This window comes from Podarcis bocagei, assembly GCF_964188305.1.
Source record: "Podarcis bocagei genome assembly, chromosome: 11".
Classification (NCBI taxonomy): domain Eukaryota; kingdom Metazoa; phylum Chordata; class Lepidosauria; order Squamata; family Lacertidae; genus Podarcis; species Podarcis bocagei.
The window spans coordinates 50,555,969-50,572,582 of NC_138136.1; the positions used below are offsets into that span (position 1 = coordinate 50,555,969).

The window sequence follows — 16,614 nt, forward strand, 5'->3', positions numbered from 1 at the left end:
TGTCTGTGAAAGCTCAATGCGTGTAATTAAAAGGCATTAGGTATATTCTGATAATACTTCCAATTTGCAGAAAATTCCTTATAAAAACGTTGCTCCTAGGATTCCAAAAGACGGGGGACACGAGGTTGAACCACAACAAAAATAACGGGGGGAAAAGAGGTACTTTCGAAACTAAAATGCCACAGGCATCAAGTCTATAGACAAATTGTGAGGAAAAGAAGTAAGCTCATTTTTTTCCAGTATATGCTTCTTTTTGTTTAATTGTATTGAAATAAAATTTGAAAATGTCTTAAATCATTTTTAGAAAGTAAACATGAGCTGTAATACTCTACCTGTAAAAGGATTAATTCCATTCATTGTCATTAGAAAGTATGTAAAACATTTATTAAGGGCTTTTGCCTAGAGGCACAACATAAATAGAACAAGTCCTTCTGAAATGTAGTCAAGAGTACACATCCACCAGTTGGTAACTTGCCATGGAAATTTCAGAAATACTATCCACAGGTGAGAGAAAGTTACTTCCAATTTAGACGTCTGCACTGTACAAGAGTTTGCTCCATGAACCAACCACCGTGCAACTTGTTCTGCCTCTGGGTCTTGTGAATGTCTTGTCAGGCAAATCGAAAAGAGCACACAGATCTTGCTCCGTGAACAGAATCTTTGTTTCAAAAATAATAACAACAATAGTAGTAATAATAAGGAACAGGCGCCGTCTTAATCCACCCCTTCAAATCCTTGAGCGTTTTCAACAGCCATAAGAAGCTTTTCTCGTAATTCTTCAAAAGAGTCATACGGAGGTAAGTCAAGGCGATTAAAGCTGAAATGGGAAGAGGGGAGAGAAGGTGTCATTATAGTGTCCTGTTAATTTCAAATCTGCATGCATTTTTCAGGTAGCAACACTAAGGAAAAGGACTTGTGGCAACAAATAGCACTTTCATTGTTGCTTTTTAAAGGATGCCTTGGGATTCTTAACTCCAACAACATATTTGAAATTCCTTGTTATTCTTCTTTCTGAACTACCGTATTTTTCGCTATATAAGACCAGAGGACACCTTGTTTTAGAGGGGGAGAACAAGAAAAAAAAATTCTCTCCCTCTCTGCTCAGCGTCTCTTCTGCAAAGCAGCAGGAGAAACGGAGCCGCTTCCATTTCTCCTGCTGCTTCGCTGAAGGGGCGCTGCGCAAAGAGGGGGATAATTTTTTTTCTTGTTCTCCCCCTCTAAAACAAGGTGCATTCTGTGCATTCAAGGTGTGTTCACCCAAAGCCTCCAGAGCACAGCAGGAGTTCCCACTGGGCTCCGGAGGCTTCGGGTTCCTTTCGACCTGCTCTTTGGGGCTGGTGGGGGGAAGCGCTGCTTTCCCCCACCCCAGCCTCAATGATCCCTGAAGCCTTTGGAGCGCAGCGCAAGTTCCCGCTGTATTCCGCAGGCTTCGGGTTCCTTTTGCTGAAGCCGGGAAATCAAGACTCTCATGGCTTCAGCGAAAGGAACCTGAAGCCTTCGGAACGCAGTGGGAACTCGCGCTGCACTCCGAAGGTTCCGGCGGCTATCCCTGAAGCCTGGAGAGTGAGAGGGGTTGGTGTGCACCGACCCCTCTTGCTATCCAGGCTTCAGCAAAAGCAACGCGAAGCCTCCAGAGCACAGAGGGAGCACTCCCTTTGCGCTTCGGAGGCTTCACGTTGCTATCGCTGAAGCCAAGGGGCCTGCATTCGCTCCATAGGATCATTTTTGGAGGGGAAAAAGTGCGTCCTATAGAATGAAAAATACTGTAAATGAATATTTGCAATTCAAAGTCAAAGCCACATCTCTCACAGATGGCAGCTTGGCTTAGGCTCCTTTCTGAACCCCCCAAGGAATCAGCTCAGATGAAGCCAGGGTTGTATGGCAATATCATTCATATTTGCTTTTGGCACTCATTAATGTAATAGTTAATTAATTTTCAAGCCTAATGTAAGAAACAAGAATTCCAACCTCACACACAGCTAAAAGTAGTTAGTATGTCAAATTTCATCATTGTAAATGACTTAATACACCTTGTTTGTGACTTACCATGTATGAGCTCTGGGTAACTTCTCAGGGCTTCCCCATTGCTCTATTGTAAACAGCTGAGGACCATTTGAACCTGGATCAAGGGTAAAAAAGCACATGAATGTGAAAGAGTCTCTTTGCAAGATGCTGCTTGCAAATGTTGCAGCCTGTTATGGTCTACACACCAGTGACTCTAGGAAGGTGTGCACTCTTGCTGGCCAGGGTTACAGGTTTTCCCCTGACTGCAATACGTGTGTGTGTCACGCAAAGTGGCAAAATGCTCATCCCGTCGTGACCCCAGTGACGAGCAACAACCTAGACCATGGGTAGGCAAACTAAGGCTGGGGGCCAGATGTGACCCAATCACCTTCTAATCCGGCCCATGGACAGTCCAGGAATCAGCATGTTTTTACATGAGTAGAATATGTCCTTTTATTTAAAATGCATCTCTGGGTTATTCCCCCCCCCACAAAAAAAAATAGTCCAGCCCCCCCACAAGGTCTTAGGGATAGTGGACCGGCCCCCTGCTGAAAAAGTTTGCTGACCCCGACCTAGACTCTGGCAAAAAAGAGGTGCCGACAAGCTTGGAAGGTCAGTGGAAGCATAAACTTGGGTGTTCGGGGTTTGCGTTTGCTATCTTTGCAGAACATATTGTCAAAAGTTATCAGGATGCATTTGATTTAACTCACCGTAAAGTTCAGCAAATCCATTCATAGGCACTCTTGACGTCCCAGTTACAAATTGCAATAGCCGGATACGTTTCTCAGCGTCCATCAGCAGAACAGCCTATAAAACAAGACAGTTGTGGAAACTTACGGTGGCACAGCCAAAAAACCCAGTGTTGCCAGTGCAATCTGAGAAACAGGCAGAGAGGTCTTTCCATGAACTGTCATGCACATTTTAAGAAGTGACCAGAGGTCAACAGTTGGTCAGAGGACAGAATCAAAGTTAAGAAGGAAGGCAGCAGTTTATACTGAGAATTACAGAGTTACCTTCCAGTACCACTGAATGACAGGATGGTTTGGACAATATCCGTTCTTGTAGATGGTGTGCTGTCTCCAGTCATTGACATCAACATCGCCAAGGCCACACATTAGCAACTGCGGAGGAACGAATGAAGTTTTTGAGAGATGGGTATCAGCTGCTACACTACAAGTATTTGCCATAGGTTTAACAGGCTTATCAAGATACATGCAGAAGATCACCCTTCTGCCATAGTTCTTGCAGAATTTCTACCAGCAAGATACATATGGAGTCATACTCATCAAACACTATTGTATTGATTCTTACAAAGCCTGAAAATTTAACTTACACTGATGTGTAGCTGGACTGAAGCCTCTGAAAACACACCTATGCATTATCAAGAATTTTCCCCACAAATTCTTAATAATAAAGACAAGGGCTTGCTGATGGATCCTTGCAGGGTTCCCGTCCACATTTATTTATTATTTGCACCGAATAAAAATAAAATAACTAGCTTTCTGATGCTGTTGTAAGAATGAAAGGCAACTAACCTCCAGCTCATTTTCATCAAAAATCTTAATCAGGTCAGTAGGCAGGAGCTCTGTGAAACCCTGAAAAGCACAAATACATACCGAATGAATGACAAGGTTCCTCCATTGAACAAGGCAGAGTCTCAGGTTTTTCAGTTGCAGGTACATGAGAGAACAATTCATTCAAGACGTAAGCTACAGCAAAAGGCTTTTAAGTTAGAAACTTTGTGTTTCCTCTAACACCTAAGCAGCTTATTTCTTAGTATAAAAACAGGGGGGGAGGTACCTTTTTTCTGCCTGAGGGGCAGATTCACTTCTGGGCAACCCTCCTTTTCTGGGGGTTACATGTCTGAGGTGGGGGAGGCAGAGATAAAAGTGGACAGTGCAAATTCTACTTTTGGTAAAGTAAAACAAAACAAGGAAACAGGGAAAAGAGACATTATCGTTCTGATGTGACAAAAATATATTGAATGGCTACACAACTCTTTGCCATGTTGTGTTTATACATCTGTAGAAATGACTAGAATATAGTTTTCATATATGCTAAAAATCATCGGGCATTTTCTTATAAAGGTATTTAATTTGCAAGTAGGCTTCTTGCAAGATACACTTGTAGTTTGTTTTCTGTTGTATCCTTGCCTTTGTACCAGTATATGTGCAAATATATATATAAATATATTATTTGTATTTTCGTGGCCCATTCCGTTAGAATAACACACCTTTTGGGGAGTAGTCTTACGTGGTCTCTTAAACCTGACATCGCTTAGGACCTCAGCATGTCTTAATTGGGCCATGATTGCTTTCTGTGCTGTATGTCTGGCATACTTTGCTGTTTATCTGAAGGCCACTGAAGTCTGGCTGCCCTGCTCCAATAAATGCAGACCACACAGCTAAACAGAAGGGGGTTTGCCGAAGGAACTTACCTCCAGAAATGCGTTCATTTGCTTCTGAACCCGGTTGACAAACCTCCACTGGATGACTAAGCTGCAGTACACAAAGAGAAATAGCACTTTCATTAGGAGGAATAAGAGAGATCGTTTAAATATCTTAACTACCCTAATGCTTTTCTGCCTTCCCATTTACGGCTCCAGTAATCTTTCATCAAACTAAGAAAAAATGTAAACAGAACAAATGAGGCAAACACAATCCTCCCCATTTCAGCTGCAGCTCCGATATCATTTGCTGAGCTCATGAATATGTGTGTCTCTTCATTAATTTCTCAGATTTCCTTTGGGAAACTAATGAGATGGTGGAGGAGGAAAATTACTGAAGAGCATAAAAGAGTAATTCAAAGGAAACTCTGTTTCACTTTGCAGCCTGACATTTAAATAGCTTTGCGTGCACATGCTTCAAAGTGCTTCAGATATGCCCTTTCCATATTAAGAGGTATGCCATGCAGAGATGGCATGAAGTTAATCTTGCAGTTCCTATGGAGATTGTAGTCTGTTTTACCATTATTTGGCTGAAAGAAGATTAATCTCTCCATCAAAAAAAAACCCGGTGGGAATTTGGTGCCTCCCTTCATTTAACATGCCTGTATTTCAGAGGAAGGACCAAACAAGATGTTATGCCGAGTTGCGGGTCATTCTTTTCCATTTTTGGAAGTCTGGAGTGCGGCTAGCTGGCCGCTACTCCACAAAAAAGCTGATTTTCCTGTAACAACTTTTCTTCTGCTCCTCCGTACATCTCCCATTGGTTGCTTTTTATTTTAAAAGAAAAACTGGGTTTTAATCTGGGAATGGCTTCTAGTGAAGTCATCTCCACCCCCATCATTCAGCCCGGACACTGAGATCCAGCTCCGAGGGCCTTCTGGCGGTTCCCTCATTGCGAGAAGTGAGGTAGGGAACCGGGCACAGGGCCTTCTTGGTAGTGGCGCCCGCCCTATGGAACGCCCTCCCATCAGATGTCAAGGAAAGAAGCAGCTATCTTATCTTAAGACATCTGAAGGCACCCCTGTTTAGGGATGTTTTTAATATTTAATGCTGTATTGTTTTTAACACTCGATTGGGAGCCGCCCAGAGTGGCTGGGGAAACTCAGCCAGATGGGCGGGGTATAAATAATAAATTATTATTATTATCTTTGAAGTCCAGTTTGAATAGCTAAACTTCTACGGCTGTTAAACACCACACTGAGTACATAGACACACACACATACATACTCAATGTATTCCCTTTTGTTTTCATTTGTGACCGTGATTTCTGATCCATTCGGCTTCAAGTCGACTTGATATGTCTGTAAACAAAACAAAACAAAAATGCATTAGCTATAAGGAGACGTCTGTAGAAAAGTATTGCTACAGCTTTCAGGCACAAATTTATTACATTTTAATGAACAAGCTCTCTGAATTTTTAATGCCTATGGAGGGTTGTGTTTTGCTGGTCAAAATGTTTTATGCTTACGGATGACCTCGAGGAGGACAAATGGATGTGAAGTAATGGGTAAATCAGAATTCAGCACCACGATTTCGTTAGCAAATTCAAGGGGAAGGCAGATTGGCATGTCATCTGCTCAGTTATAAAGAATTTGATAGTGTTCAGCAGGGACTTGGAAGGCAGTGTTAGGGATGCCTCTTCATGTGCTGTTTGGCATCTCTTCAGAAGACTCGGCACAGCTGCTCTCTAATGGTCCCAGGATATAAAGCATCAACGGTACCCAAGCAGAACGGCTCGAGCATCCCATAAATAAATAAATCCCCATTTAGTGATCGCAAGGCCTCCTGCTGTCAAACGCTCCTAAACACAAGGCAGGTCCATATCTATTTATTCCCACCAATATACAACTGGCAGCCTTGCAGAGAAATGAACGTTAAGGAGGAAAACACAGATTCTCCGTTCAAGAAGTTTACGTAATGTAATGCAGGCAGTGGGAGATCCATTTCACGCATTACATTTTAGATACATCACACAGATAGTCAACAGCATGCCCTCTAGATATTGTTGGACTACATCTTGGTCCATTGGTCCAACATGACCAATGGTGATCAGCTGGGACTGATGGGAATCCAACAACCCCTTGGAAGGCACCATGTTATCTACCTCTGCTTGAAGACATGCATATGGGAAAATGTGTTTGCAAACATATGAATAAGACAGGTGAATGTTTGCCAGGCAGCTGAGATGGACTGCAGCTCACATGTTGGAATATGCATCGGATGGCAAACCTGAGTTTGCCACTAACATAGGGATAGGGGAACCTCAGGCCTAGTGGACAAATACAGGCCCCCCCTTTCAGTCTGGGGTTTGAGACTCTCCCCATGCTATATCCATTACTAGCTCTCCTCGAGTGCTTCTACTAGGGCTGGGTGATATATCAATATATCATCCAAAACCGGTTTGAAGTCCATATCATGATGTTGGTTTCATAATTTTTGACCTGGCAATATATTGCAAACCATGATGTGTGTGCGTGCATGTGTGCGCTATGCAAAAATCACAGGGAAAACTGTGAGGCCAGCCAATGCCTCTACGCGGCTCCATCCTCATTCCCGACATTGTGATATATCCGTATATAACAATGTTTAAGGTAAAGGTAAAGGTACCCCTGCCCGAACGGGCCAGTCTTGACAGACTCTGGGGTTTGTGCGCCCATCTCACATCTATAGGCCGGGGGCCAGCGCTGTCCGGAGACACTTCCGGGTCACGTGGCCAGCGTGACAAAGCTGCATCTGGCGAGCCAGCGCAGCACACGGAACGCCGTTTACCTTCCCGCTGGTAAGCGGTACCTATTTATCTACTTGCACCCGGGGGTGCTTTCGAACTGCTAGGTTGGCAGGCGCTGGGACCGAGCAGCAGGAGCGCACCCCGCCGCGGGGATTCGAACCGCCGACCTTTCGATCGGCAAGCCCTAGGCGCTGAGGCTTTTACCCACAGCGCCACCCGCGTTCCTATAACAATGTTTAGCTGGTGATATATTGCGATATTGAAAGCTAGATATTGAAAGCTAGATATTGCCCAGCCCTAGATTCTACCTAGTTGGAATGTGCCCTTCCAACTGTGAAAATTCCTCTTGGTTTCCTGCATATAAGATGGTGATATGTGTTGCTTGCTTGCTTGTGGATAAAGAAGCCTTTTGACTTTTGCACGGCTGAGATATAGCCTATTGGACAAAGGTTAAGAGTTGCATCTGTTCCTCCTGACCTTGGCCTCCAGATCACCCTCAGAAGGGTGGTCCTCAGTCTGAAAAATGTCCCCTATGTAATGCCCCTTTCATTACATATTTTTACGTGCCAAGCAAAAACATTTCTCTTTAACCAGGCATTTAGCCGATTAACATTCTGTGTTCTTTTAAATGTGTCTGTGGGTGTGGTTTGTTCTTGTTTTCGTTTTTATTACATATTTTGTGTTCTCATTTTGTATTTTTATGTTGTGAACCACCTTGCGATCATCAGAGAAATAAATACATGCAATGCATGAAATGAGCCTTAAGGAGGTTTCCAAGATGAAATATATACTTCATACTTAATGATTTGGAGTAATTTTTATGGAGGAATGTGCTTGGCACTCTTTACCAGCAACATCTAATTTTTTTTGAAAAAAAATCCATATTGCTTTTAAAGGGAAAACCCATTAATCAAATTAGTTGTTGCTCATATATCTTTCCCGCAAGGCTAGTGTTGATTTTCCTTTTGGATATGCATTGCTTCAGCATAAGAATTCCAAAGTAGAATTGGAGAAAAGAAAACATTAAACTAGAGAAGTTCTTGCAATATTTACATTATATGAAACACAAAGAAGTGATCTAAAGCAGATAACCTAGTTATTCTGAGCTGCAGAATCCTGAATCCAGAAAGTCCCACCATGATTTGCAATTCCTGGATGGCCTGATACAAATTCAGACCGGCATTTAGACTAGATCAAGTGTGATAAAAGTGAAGGGAGAAACAGATGAGCCTCCTTTCAACTATAGTGGAAGCAAAGCACTCATGTCCTCCTAAAAACTTGGGATATATTCATGAAGCGTGCTCTATGATGAATCATAATCTGATATTGGTAATGGCCAGGAGAGGGAATACCCCTCTCATGAAACTTGGGTAAATTGTGTTTTCCTCACATTAACAGTTGGGAATTTTTATGCCACGCTCATATTAATGTTGTGATACATATGTCCTACATATGTAGGAAACGATGGTCACTTCTGGTACCCATTGGTGGCACTCCATAACTTTTCCAAAACTGGCTAATCTATAGTGGTGTTTGGATGCCAGAATCCTAGTACAGGTAACTCACATCTTATGTTTATTTTGCTTACACAATTGTAGTTTTTTTTTTGGGGGGGGGGAGAAATAAATAAACGGAGGAGAGGGGAGGTAACCCACTCTCAATTTATTTATTGCCCGTCTCACCTGTGCAAAGCTACAATCGAGGGCTCACACAGCTTTGGACATTTGCTTTTATTTATTATTTAGTTGTGACATTGACAGCTCACATTTCCCATGCAAGCTGCATGGAAGAGTGGGGATTCAAACCCGTGTCTCCTAAATCTCAATCCAACACTCTGGTTGCGACACCACACTGGTGTCAAGCCTGCAGTACTATAACCTTTTGAAATGAATGGAGATTGCAAGGCAGCAATGTTTGGAGTTTAAACACTTGCTGGAAATCTGATTTAAAAAAATTAGCAACACCCCACCCCCCAAACAAAAAAAGAGGTGCTCTCTCGCACACCCAAATGCATGGTCAAAATGGATAGAACAGAATGTCAAATGTATTAGAATGAAAAAGAACACATGGATTGGTTTCTAAAAGAAATAATAACTCCCCAAATATATTTGGGTACTGCCTGTATGAACACTTGCTACCAGAACATTGTCTGCAAAGAGGAGGAACACCACATGGCAAAAAGCTTAGAATAAACCTGAGCACCAATGCCACGCACTGCTCCTAACTCATTCATTATTATTACCCGCTTCCCCCAACGCAAGAGTCACTTAAAAAACATGAAAAAAAAACGATGTGCAAAAATTTACAGATAATTAAAGAGGAAGCAGCAGACTGAAAGAAAGCAAAGCCTAATGGGGCAAATGCTTAGCAATAATTAGCCTGGAGAAACCACATGCAAGAATCAAAGCCCCAGAACTGTTATCTGGAGGAGAGAGAGCAGCAAAGACAGAACAAATGAGACGTGTGAAAGAGCATTTCTTTAAGCAGAAAGGGAAAAGGACGCCGACACAAGGCATAGGAGAGCCAAGGACAGATTCTAATTATCTTGTGTCTCTGTCCATCTTCCCAGGGCAATGGAAAAGAAAGAAAGGAGGGTAAAGCTAGAGAGTATCGTATTTTTCCGTCTATAAGACGCCCCCATGTATAAGACGCCCCCTAAATTTTGACATTTTTAAAGGGGAAAAACCTACACACAGAAAAATATGGTAATTGGGAAGAAGCTGTGGCAAGGTAGCAGCAAACCATCTTTAAGGCCACATTTGAGGGTACATTTCACTAGGTCTCCTATAATGCACCAGCCCAAGACATGCATGCGATTGCAATTTACAACCTATTTACTTCAAATTAGTTCTGCATTAAAGCCAGCTGAATTTTTCTGGAGTGAATGAGTTGTAGACTATACAACTCATTGTATAGTCATTGTACTGTGTACACCACCGCAACTATCACACCCGACAACACAGTTCGAATTTTGCAAAACCTTTACAAGTTGTTGTGACTATCGTCTCCTAAATTGCACATTGCTTCTCTCAACAAGAATCCCTTTGTGTGAAGCTTTCAGCTCCCCGGTGGTAAGAAAGTAAAATGAGAAACTGTTGAAGCCGAAGCAAAAAGCAAGCAAAGACAGACTTCAAATGCGCTGTGTTATGTTATGGTTGTCTGAATCATGATGGGGGAAAACTCAGATTTAAATATTCAGAATTGCTCTTTTAACATTTAAACGATTGAAAGTCAAATATAAAATAATAGATTTCCATTATCAAGAACCTGGTGAACTGAACAAACCAAGACCTCAACCACACAGTATGGGCCAGAACACAAGGGTATAGGAATCAGGGCTTCTAAAGCTTTCTTGACACAAGACAGCAAAACATGTCACTTCTGCCATAAGAACACAAGAACATCCCCGGCTGGATCAGGCCATGGCTCAACTAGTTCTACTGCTTCTGTTCTCACAGGGGCCAACCAGAAGCTCATGGGACGCCATTAGTCATCCTTACTATGCAGACACATCATTTCTATATATCGTTCCCACACTGGCAACAGGGGCCTCCAACAATACTTGGGACTGGCTGTATTTCTGCTGAAGTCTACTCCATCCAAAAGCAATTTTTTTTTTGAGATTGCTGTTCTTAGTTCTTGGAACCCTTTGAAAAAAATCTGACGCTATCTTGAAGGAACTAGAAGACATTCATTATTTGGAAAATGCAGTGTCAAAGCAAGGCAAAAGTAATAGAAAACCATTCGACTTGCTACACACCCATTATTCATTCTGGTCTTCTACAAAAGGCCTTCATTGGAAAATCTGGAAGATGCTTTGCCATTCTCAGATGCCAAGATTAAAGCATTTTCTCTCGGTTGCAATCCTAACATCTTTCCCCAATAAGGACTGCACATTGTCTCATTTGGGAGCCCATCAACAGTCTTAACCAACTCCAATGGTGGTCACTGAGGAATTGTTAAGTATCTTCTGGCTAGCAGTTTTTAAATGTTCTCTCGAAAATTGCTACTGATATTATCAGCCTCGAGTTTACACATCGAGGCCATTGTCACACATCTGGGTGTCATCCCTGGGGTGAGGTATGCTCTTCAATGGCTTATGTGATGCTGAATACATAACACAGGCCAACATCTCAAAAGAACAAATGCAGTAATTGGAACAACTCTCACATACCTGCCCAAAGTTTTCTTCATCTATGCAAAACATGAGATCCAGCTCTGTGGGGTCGTTTTCCAGGATCCATTTCAAGGAGTTGTAATATTCACTGTCCTATAAGTAATGGTAGCGGTTCCCATTAATCATTTCCCCCCAAAAGACTTTACAGCAATTAGTGGGTAAGAAAAATAACAAAATAAATCACTGCAGTTTCTGGAAATGTCTCACAACAAGTGAAAATATGAGTGCTGTGAATCACTGCTGGGCTTTTATTATGGCAACTGCAACTCCTGACAGACAGGATTGATAATCTGAAGCTTCCAGCATGTCTCAGCTAGCGCAGAAACAGCTTTTTGACCCTATTAGTTATTCTGATACCTTGTTGTCATTTTTAAAATGTGTGTTTATTCTGCCTTGGTTTGCCATTATTCACATTGTTGTTTTTAATTTACAGCCAGCAAAGGGTTTATAGTATGGAGGGATCCAGTGGTGTCCTGTGTGTTGATGGAAAGCTCTTTGATCCAGCAGGGGTTTCCATCATAGAACAGGGGGAGAGGCACTTTTTGCTGGATTTTGCTTCATGCAGTCGCCCGTCTCCCCCTTTTCCACCTCCAGTGGGTTAAAGGACCCTTTGGAACAGGAGAGGAAAGTGCCAGAAGGAGGGGGAAATAGGCAAAAATCGCCTCTCGCGCTGTTCCACTGATGAAAGCCTTTGCTGGATCAAAGAGCCTCCTTTCAATGCAAGGAACACAATTCAGTACAAGCCTATATGAGGTAACACGACAAGAATAAAAATACTGGCATACACCACTCACTGTTTTGTTTTTGTTCTTTTGTCCTGATCCATTAAGATCTGAATCAGGGGCCTTTCTGCTCTGTGCGTGCATTCTTTGGGGTTGTTGGCTGGTAATTCGGAACTACAGCCTCCCATGTTGTTTTTGCTGTGTTAGCAGCAACAAAATGACCTCCCCGGGGTGCAAGCCTGGGCAGTGTGCATGGAGGTCCTGGGCTGCCCAGACGACAAGACCCCCCTCTCGGCCTCACTGATATAGTCCTAAGGAAAGCAGAGCAAGACGTCTGGCACCAGTCTGGCTACAGGAGTTGACAGAAAGAGGTGAACAGGACACCATCCAACCATCTTAGGGACTCGGCTCTGGATTTGTGTAGGGTTTATTCCTTAGGCTTTTCTTCTCCCAAAGATGTTGGTACATTGCACCAGCCTTCTATAGGTATGTACACGTTGTCCTTAAGCATTGTATGTACAGAGATCTGGATGGTCCATCATTTCCTTTTGACCTGGATTTATGTTCCATATAAATAAGGTAACTAGTTGTGCGAAAATGTGGGTGGGGAATGGCATTAGAATGCATATTGGAAGTGAGCACCACAGAGGTTGCATCCTCACTCAAGTGCGCATTCATATAATTCCCTAAATGCACATTCACTTTATGCCCAGTGTCAATTAATAAGCACACACAGAATCACAGAATTGTAGAGTTGGAAGGGACACCCCCCTCAAGGCTAATCTAGTCCAATCCCCTGCAATATAGGTAAATGCAGCTGTCTCACAGGGGATCGAACCTGCAACCTTGGTGTTATCAGCAGCATGCTCTAACCACGTGGTTAGAGCTATAACCACGCTCCTATCCTTTCACCCAAGAAGGTATGGCTTATTTATTAATTGACACATTTATATTCCAAATTTCTAGGGCAAAAACAGCACTCTGGACAGCTTAGAAGATTAAAAAGTAGGATTTAAATCATCCCCCCAAGCTGGGTTTCCTCTCAATAATCCTATTAGGTTAAAGGTAAAGGGACCCCCGACCATTAGGTCCAGTCGTGGCCGACTCTGGGGTTGCGGCGCTCATCTCGCTTTATTGGCCGAGGGAGCCGGTGTACAGCTTCTGGGTCATGTGGCCAGCATGACTAAGCCGCTTCTGGTGAACCAGAGCAGCGCACGGAAACGCCGTTTACCTTCCCGCCAGAGCGGTACCTATTTATCTACTTGCACTCTGATGTGCTTTCGAACTGCTAGGTTGGCAGGAGCAGGGACTGAGCAACGGGAGCTCACCCCATTGTGGGGATTTGAACTGCCGACCTTCTGATCGGCAAGTCCTAGGCTCTGTGGTTTAACCCACAGCGCCACCCGCGTCCCTATGAGGTAGGTTAGGCAGAGAAATAAGACTTCTCAGTACCACTGGGTGAGAATTTGAACCCAGGCCTCTCCAGCCCATGTGTATCACCATGGCATGTAGTGCAAAACCAAAGCAGAGCTGAAGCGTGTGGCTGCTTTGCCTCCCACCCTGGTCCTGGTCCTGCTGCTGCTTCGATGCCAATAGCAAAGTCATTGTTTGGCTTGGCATTAGGTGTGAACCAGGAATCATGATCTGTCTCGCCCAGAAAAGCTATGGGCAAATTTTTGCAGCGGCTTGTGGTTTCTCTGGAAAGGCTGCTGTTTTTACAGGGAGCGCTTGCACGTTCGAATGTACCGAGCAAAAAAATATTGCATAAATCTTTTCCTGTTGAATTTAATTGCATTAAGGGCTTCACATTGCTACCTTGTCAGGCAAGGGAACACCTCACTGGAGACAGAGAAAGAACAAAAGCTAAGGAGCACATTTGTCCTGAACCTCAAAAATACTACCCTTGTGCCTCAAACTGTGAAGCTTCTAGGAAGTATTGGCATTTAATAATTTCCCCAGAGAAGCAGAAACACACATAAATGAAAACACTAATAAGCTTTCCAAGCGTTCTACTTACCACGGACTCCATGTCTTTCAGGGTTATTGGCTTTCCCAGCATCATCTTGTAGAAAGGCCTAATGAAGAAACCTGAACAGGCAAAGTAACAAAGTTTAATTTAAAATGGTAGCCTCTCTCTAGAGCAATATATAAAAGAAAGGGGCATTTTCAAATATCTAGACAAGGCAGGCATAGCAAAGCTGCCGGCGGAACTGGGGAAAAGAGAGGCAAGACAAAAATACGACAGCAGACTGTCGAGGGAAAAAACAGCACACCCATCAGCTGAAGGGGCAGTATATTCAACACTGGACATTTTGCAGGGATTAACAACCCACTGAACGAGCCGATAACTTGAAGTGAAGCCAAGAGCTTGGTCCCTCTAATCCTTAGGTAGAATCCTGATCAAGAGTGTTGCTCTCCTCAGGGCAGTCCTGGGTGTGTGTGTGTGAATCGGAGCAACAACAACAACAACAACAATTTATTATTTATACCCCGCCCATCTGGCTGGGTTTCCCCAGCCACTCTGGGCGGCTTCCAACAGAATATTAAAATACAATCGTCTATTAAACATTAAAAGCTTTCCTAAACAGGGCTGCCTTCAGGTGTCTTCTAAAAGTCTGGTCGTTGTTTTAATCTTTGACATCTGGTGGGAGGGTGTTCCACAGGGCGGGTGCCACTACCGAGAAGGCCCTCTGCCTGGTTCCCTGTAACTTGGCTTCTCGCAGCGAGGGAACTGCCAGAAGGCTGTCGGCGCTGGACCTCAGTGTCTGGGCTGAACGATGGGGGTGGAGACGCTCCTTCAGGTATAATGGACCCTGGGCACTGCACTTTGGGGGTCCCTGTGTAGTAACGTGGCAAAAGCAGCAGCCTGCTGCCTGGGAGGGGGTCCCAAATGGCAAACAATAGCCGTGTGGGAAGGAAGCCCTTTTGCATCTCTGGGAAAGGCAGGTGGGAGGAGGGGCAGGGCCCCATGGCTGCAAGCCCAAAGCTCGCCAGTGCAGCTGCACAGGGGAAGGAGAAGATGGAGACTTGGTGGAGCAGAGTCACTAAACCTACGTAACTTACACAGTTCTTCAGAAAGCAAAGTTAAAACGTCGGTTTATATCCTAGTGATGTTTTGCATAACTGCCGCTTTGCTTTAGCCTGCAGTGAGTAAGCACTTTCGTTCCTTGATCTAAGATGTTGGATTAAAGTTTTTGGGTGTAAACATGCATTTTTGAGTGATTGCGCCATTCGATACATGAAATGCTACGTGCAGGGGTTAAGAACAGGGGTCAGCAGACTTTTTCAGCAGGGGGCCGGTCCATTGTCCCTCAAACCTTGTAGAGGGCCGGACTATATTTTGGGAAAATAAATAAATGAATGAATTCCTATGCCCCACAAATAACCCAGAGATGCATTTTAAATAAAAGGACACATTCTACTCATGTAAAAACACGCTGATTCCCGGACCATCCGCGGGCTGGATCTAGAAAGTGATTGGGCTGGATCTGGCCCCCGGGCCTTAGTTTGCCTACCCATGGGTTAAGAAGATCATTGAGGAGCTGCAAAGTCCTCTCTGTGCTCCATCTCAGTAAGCCATATTTTGGCTTATTAAGAGGTGCAAAAAAGACCGATGGCAGTTTCCAAAGGGGAAAGGTACATAAGGTTACACCCAACTGCAGGTTTTTAGTTTCCCTTGCTGAGACCTGCACTACCCCTGTGAAAGCAGCTGTGGAACAGGAGAAATTTAGCTTGGTTTGTTATCAGCTGTGCTGCAGAAATAAACAACAGATTTTTAAAAGGTGACACCATTTTGGTATGGCGTTTTACACAGCTGCTGCTTTTGCAGCGCTACCTTAATAAATTCTTTGCTTTTCCCAAGGTGTTTATATGGAGGAGAAGATATTGCTACTCAGCAGAACCTCTGAACTATTTACATCGCTCATTTTATTTTGCTCCATGAAAAAGCCAGTGTTAAGCAGAATGGCCATAAAACAGCGAGAGGGCATTATAGCATTTAATCCATGTTATGAATTACTTCTACAGTAACAATCTTGTATATTACTCACCATCTAAAAGCTTCCCATGAAACACTGCCAGCCCAGCAACTCGTCCAATAAAGGTGAAGTAAGACAAATGGTCTTCATTACAAAGACCTGAATTAGGATTGATCTGCAGAGTATAGTTGTCCCTTAATTTAAAAAAGAAGAAAAAGAAAAGGATATAAGAAATTGGCATCACATCTTTCGCTTTTTGCCAAGCGGCACAATATTCCTTCAGAGATGTAGCTTATTTGATACACACACCGGGAACATGCAAGCTATTCAAATACTTGCTCCCATATCAAGCTAACAGACAGGAGCATTGTGTGACACCTTAAAGACCAACTGGTTTATTGTGTGTGCAGTCACTCTTCTGGTGCAGATGAGATAAACAAGCAAGATCCCGCTGCTATGTGCAGTAACTGTACTGATATTTTATACATGTTGAGTTTTCTTTGTTACTGTAGGCTATGCATTCTTACATTTCAGTGTCTTTTCAGCCTCTTTCCCCCCTC

The 16,614-nt window shown here is 43.4% G+C and overlaps 1 protein-coding gene across 5 annotated transcripts in view; it reads right to left on the bottom strand.

Annotated features, from left to right (window-relative positions):
- Positions 1-356: 356 nt before the first annotated feature.
- The window catches only part of NEDD4L (NEDD4 like E3 ubiquitin protein ligase), a 129,877-nt gene continuing 113,619 nt past the window's right edge, over positions 357-16,614 (bottom strand). For all 5 annotated transcript variants that reach the window (XM_081212675.1, XM_081212673.1, XM_081212671.1 and 2 more), the window contains 10 exons: positions 16,127-16,248; positions 14,095-14,165; positions 11,353-11,448; positions 5,678-5,751; positions 4,442-4,502; positions 3,540-3,599; positions 3,018-3,125; positions 2,715-2,811; positions 2,047-2,119; positions 357-817 (listed from right to left, as the gene is read on the bottom strand). In XM_081212675.1, coding sequence (XP_081068801.1) covers positions 715-817; positions 2,047-2,119; positions 2,715-2,811; positions 3,018-3,125; positions 3,540-3,599; positions 4,442-4,502; positions 5,678-5,751; positions 11,353-11,448; positions 14,095-14,165; positions 16,127-16,248 — 865 coding nt within the window. In that variant the 3' untranslated portion in view covers positions 357-714. The remainder of the gene's footprint in view (positions 818-2,046; positions 2,120-2,714; positions 2,812-3,017; positions 3,126-3,539; positions 3,600-4,441; positions 4,503-5,677; positions 5,752-11,352; positions 11,449-14,094; positions 14,166-16,126; positions 16,249-16,614) is intronic.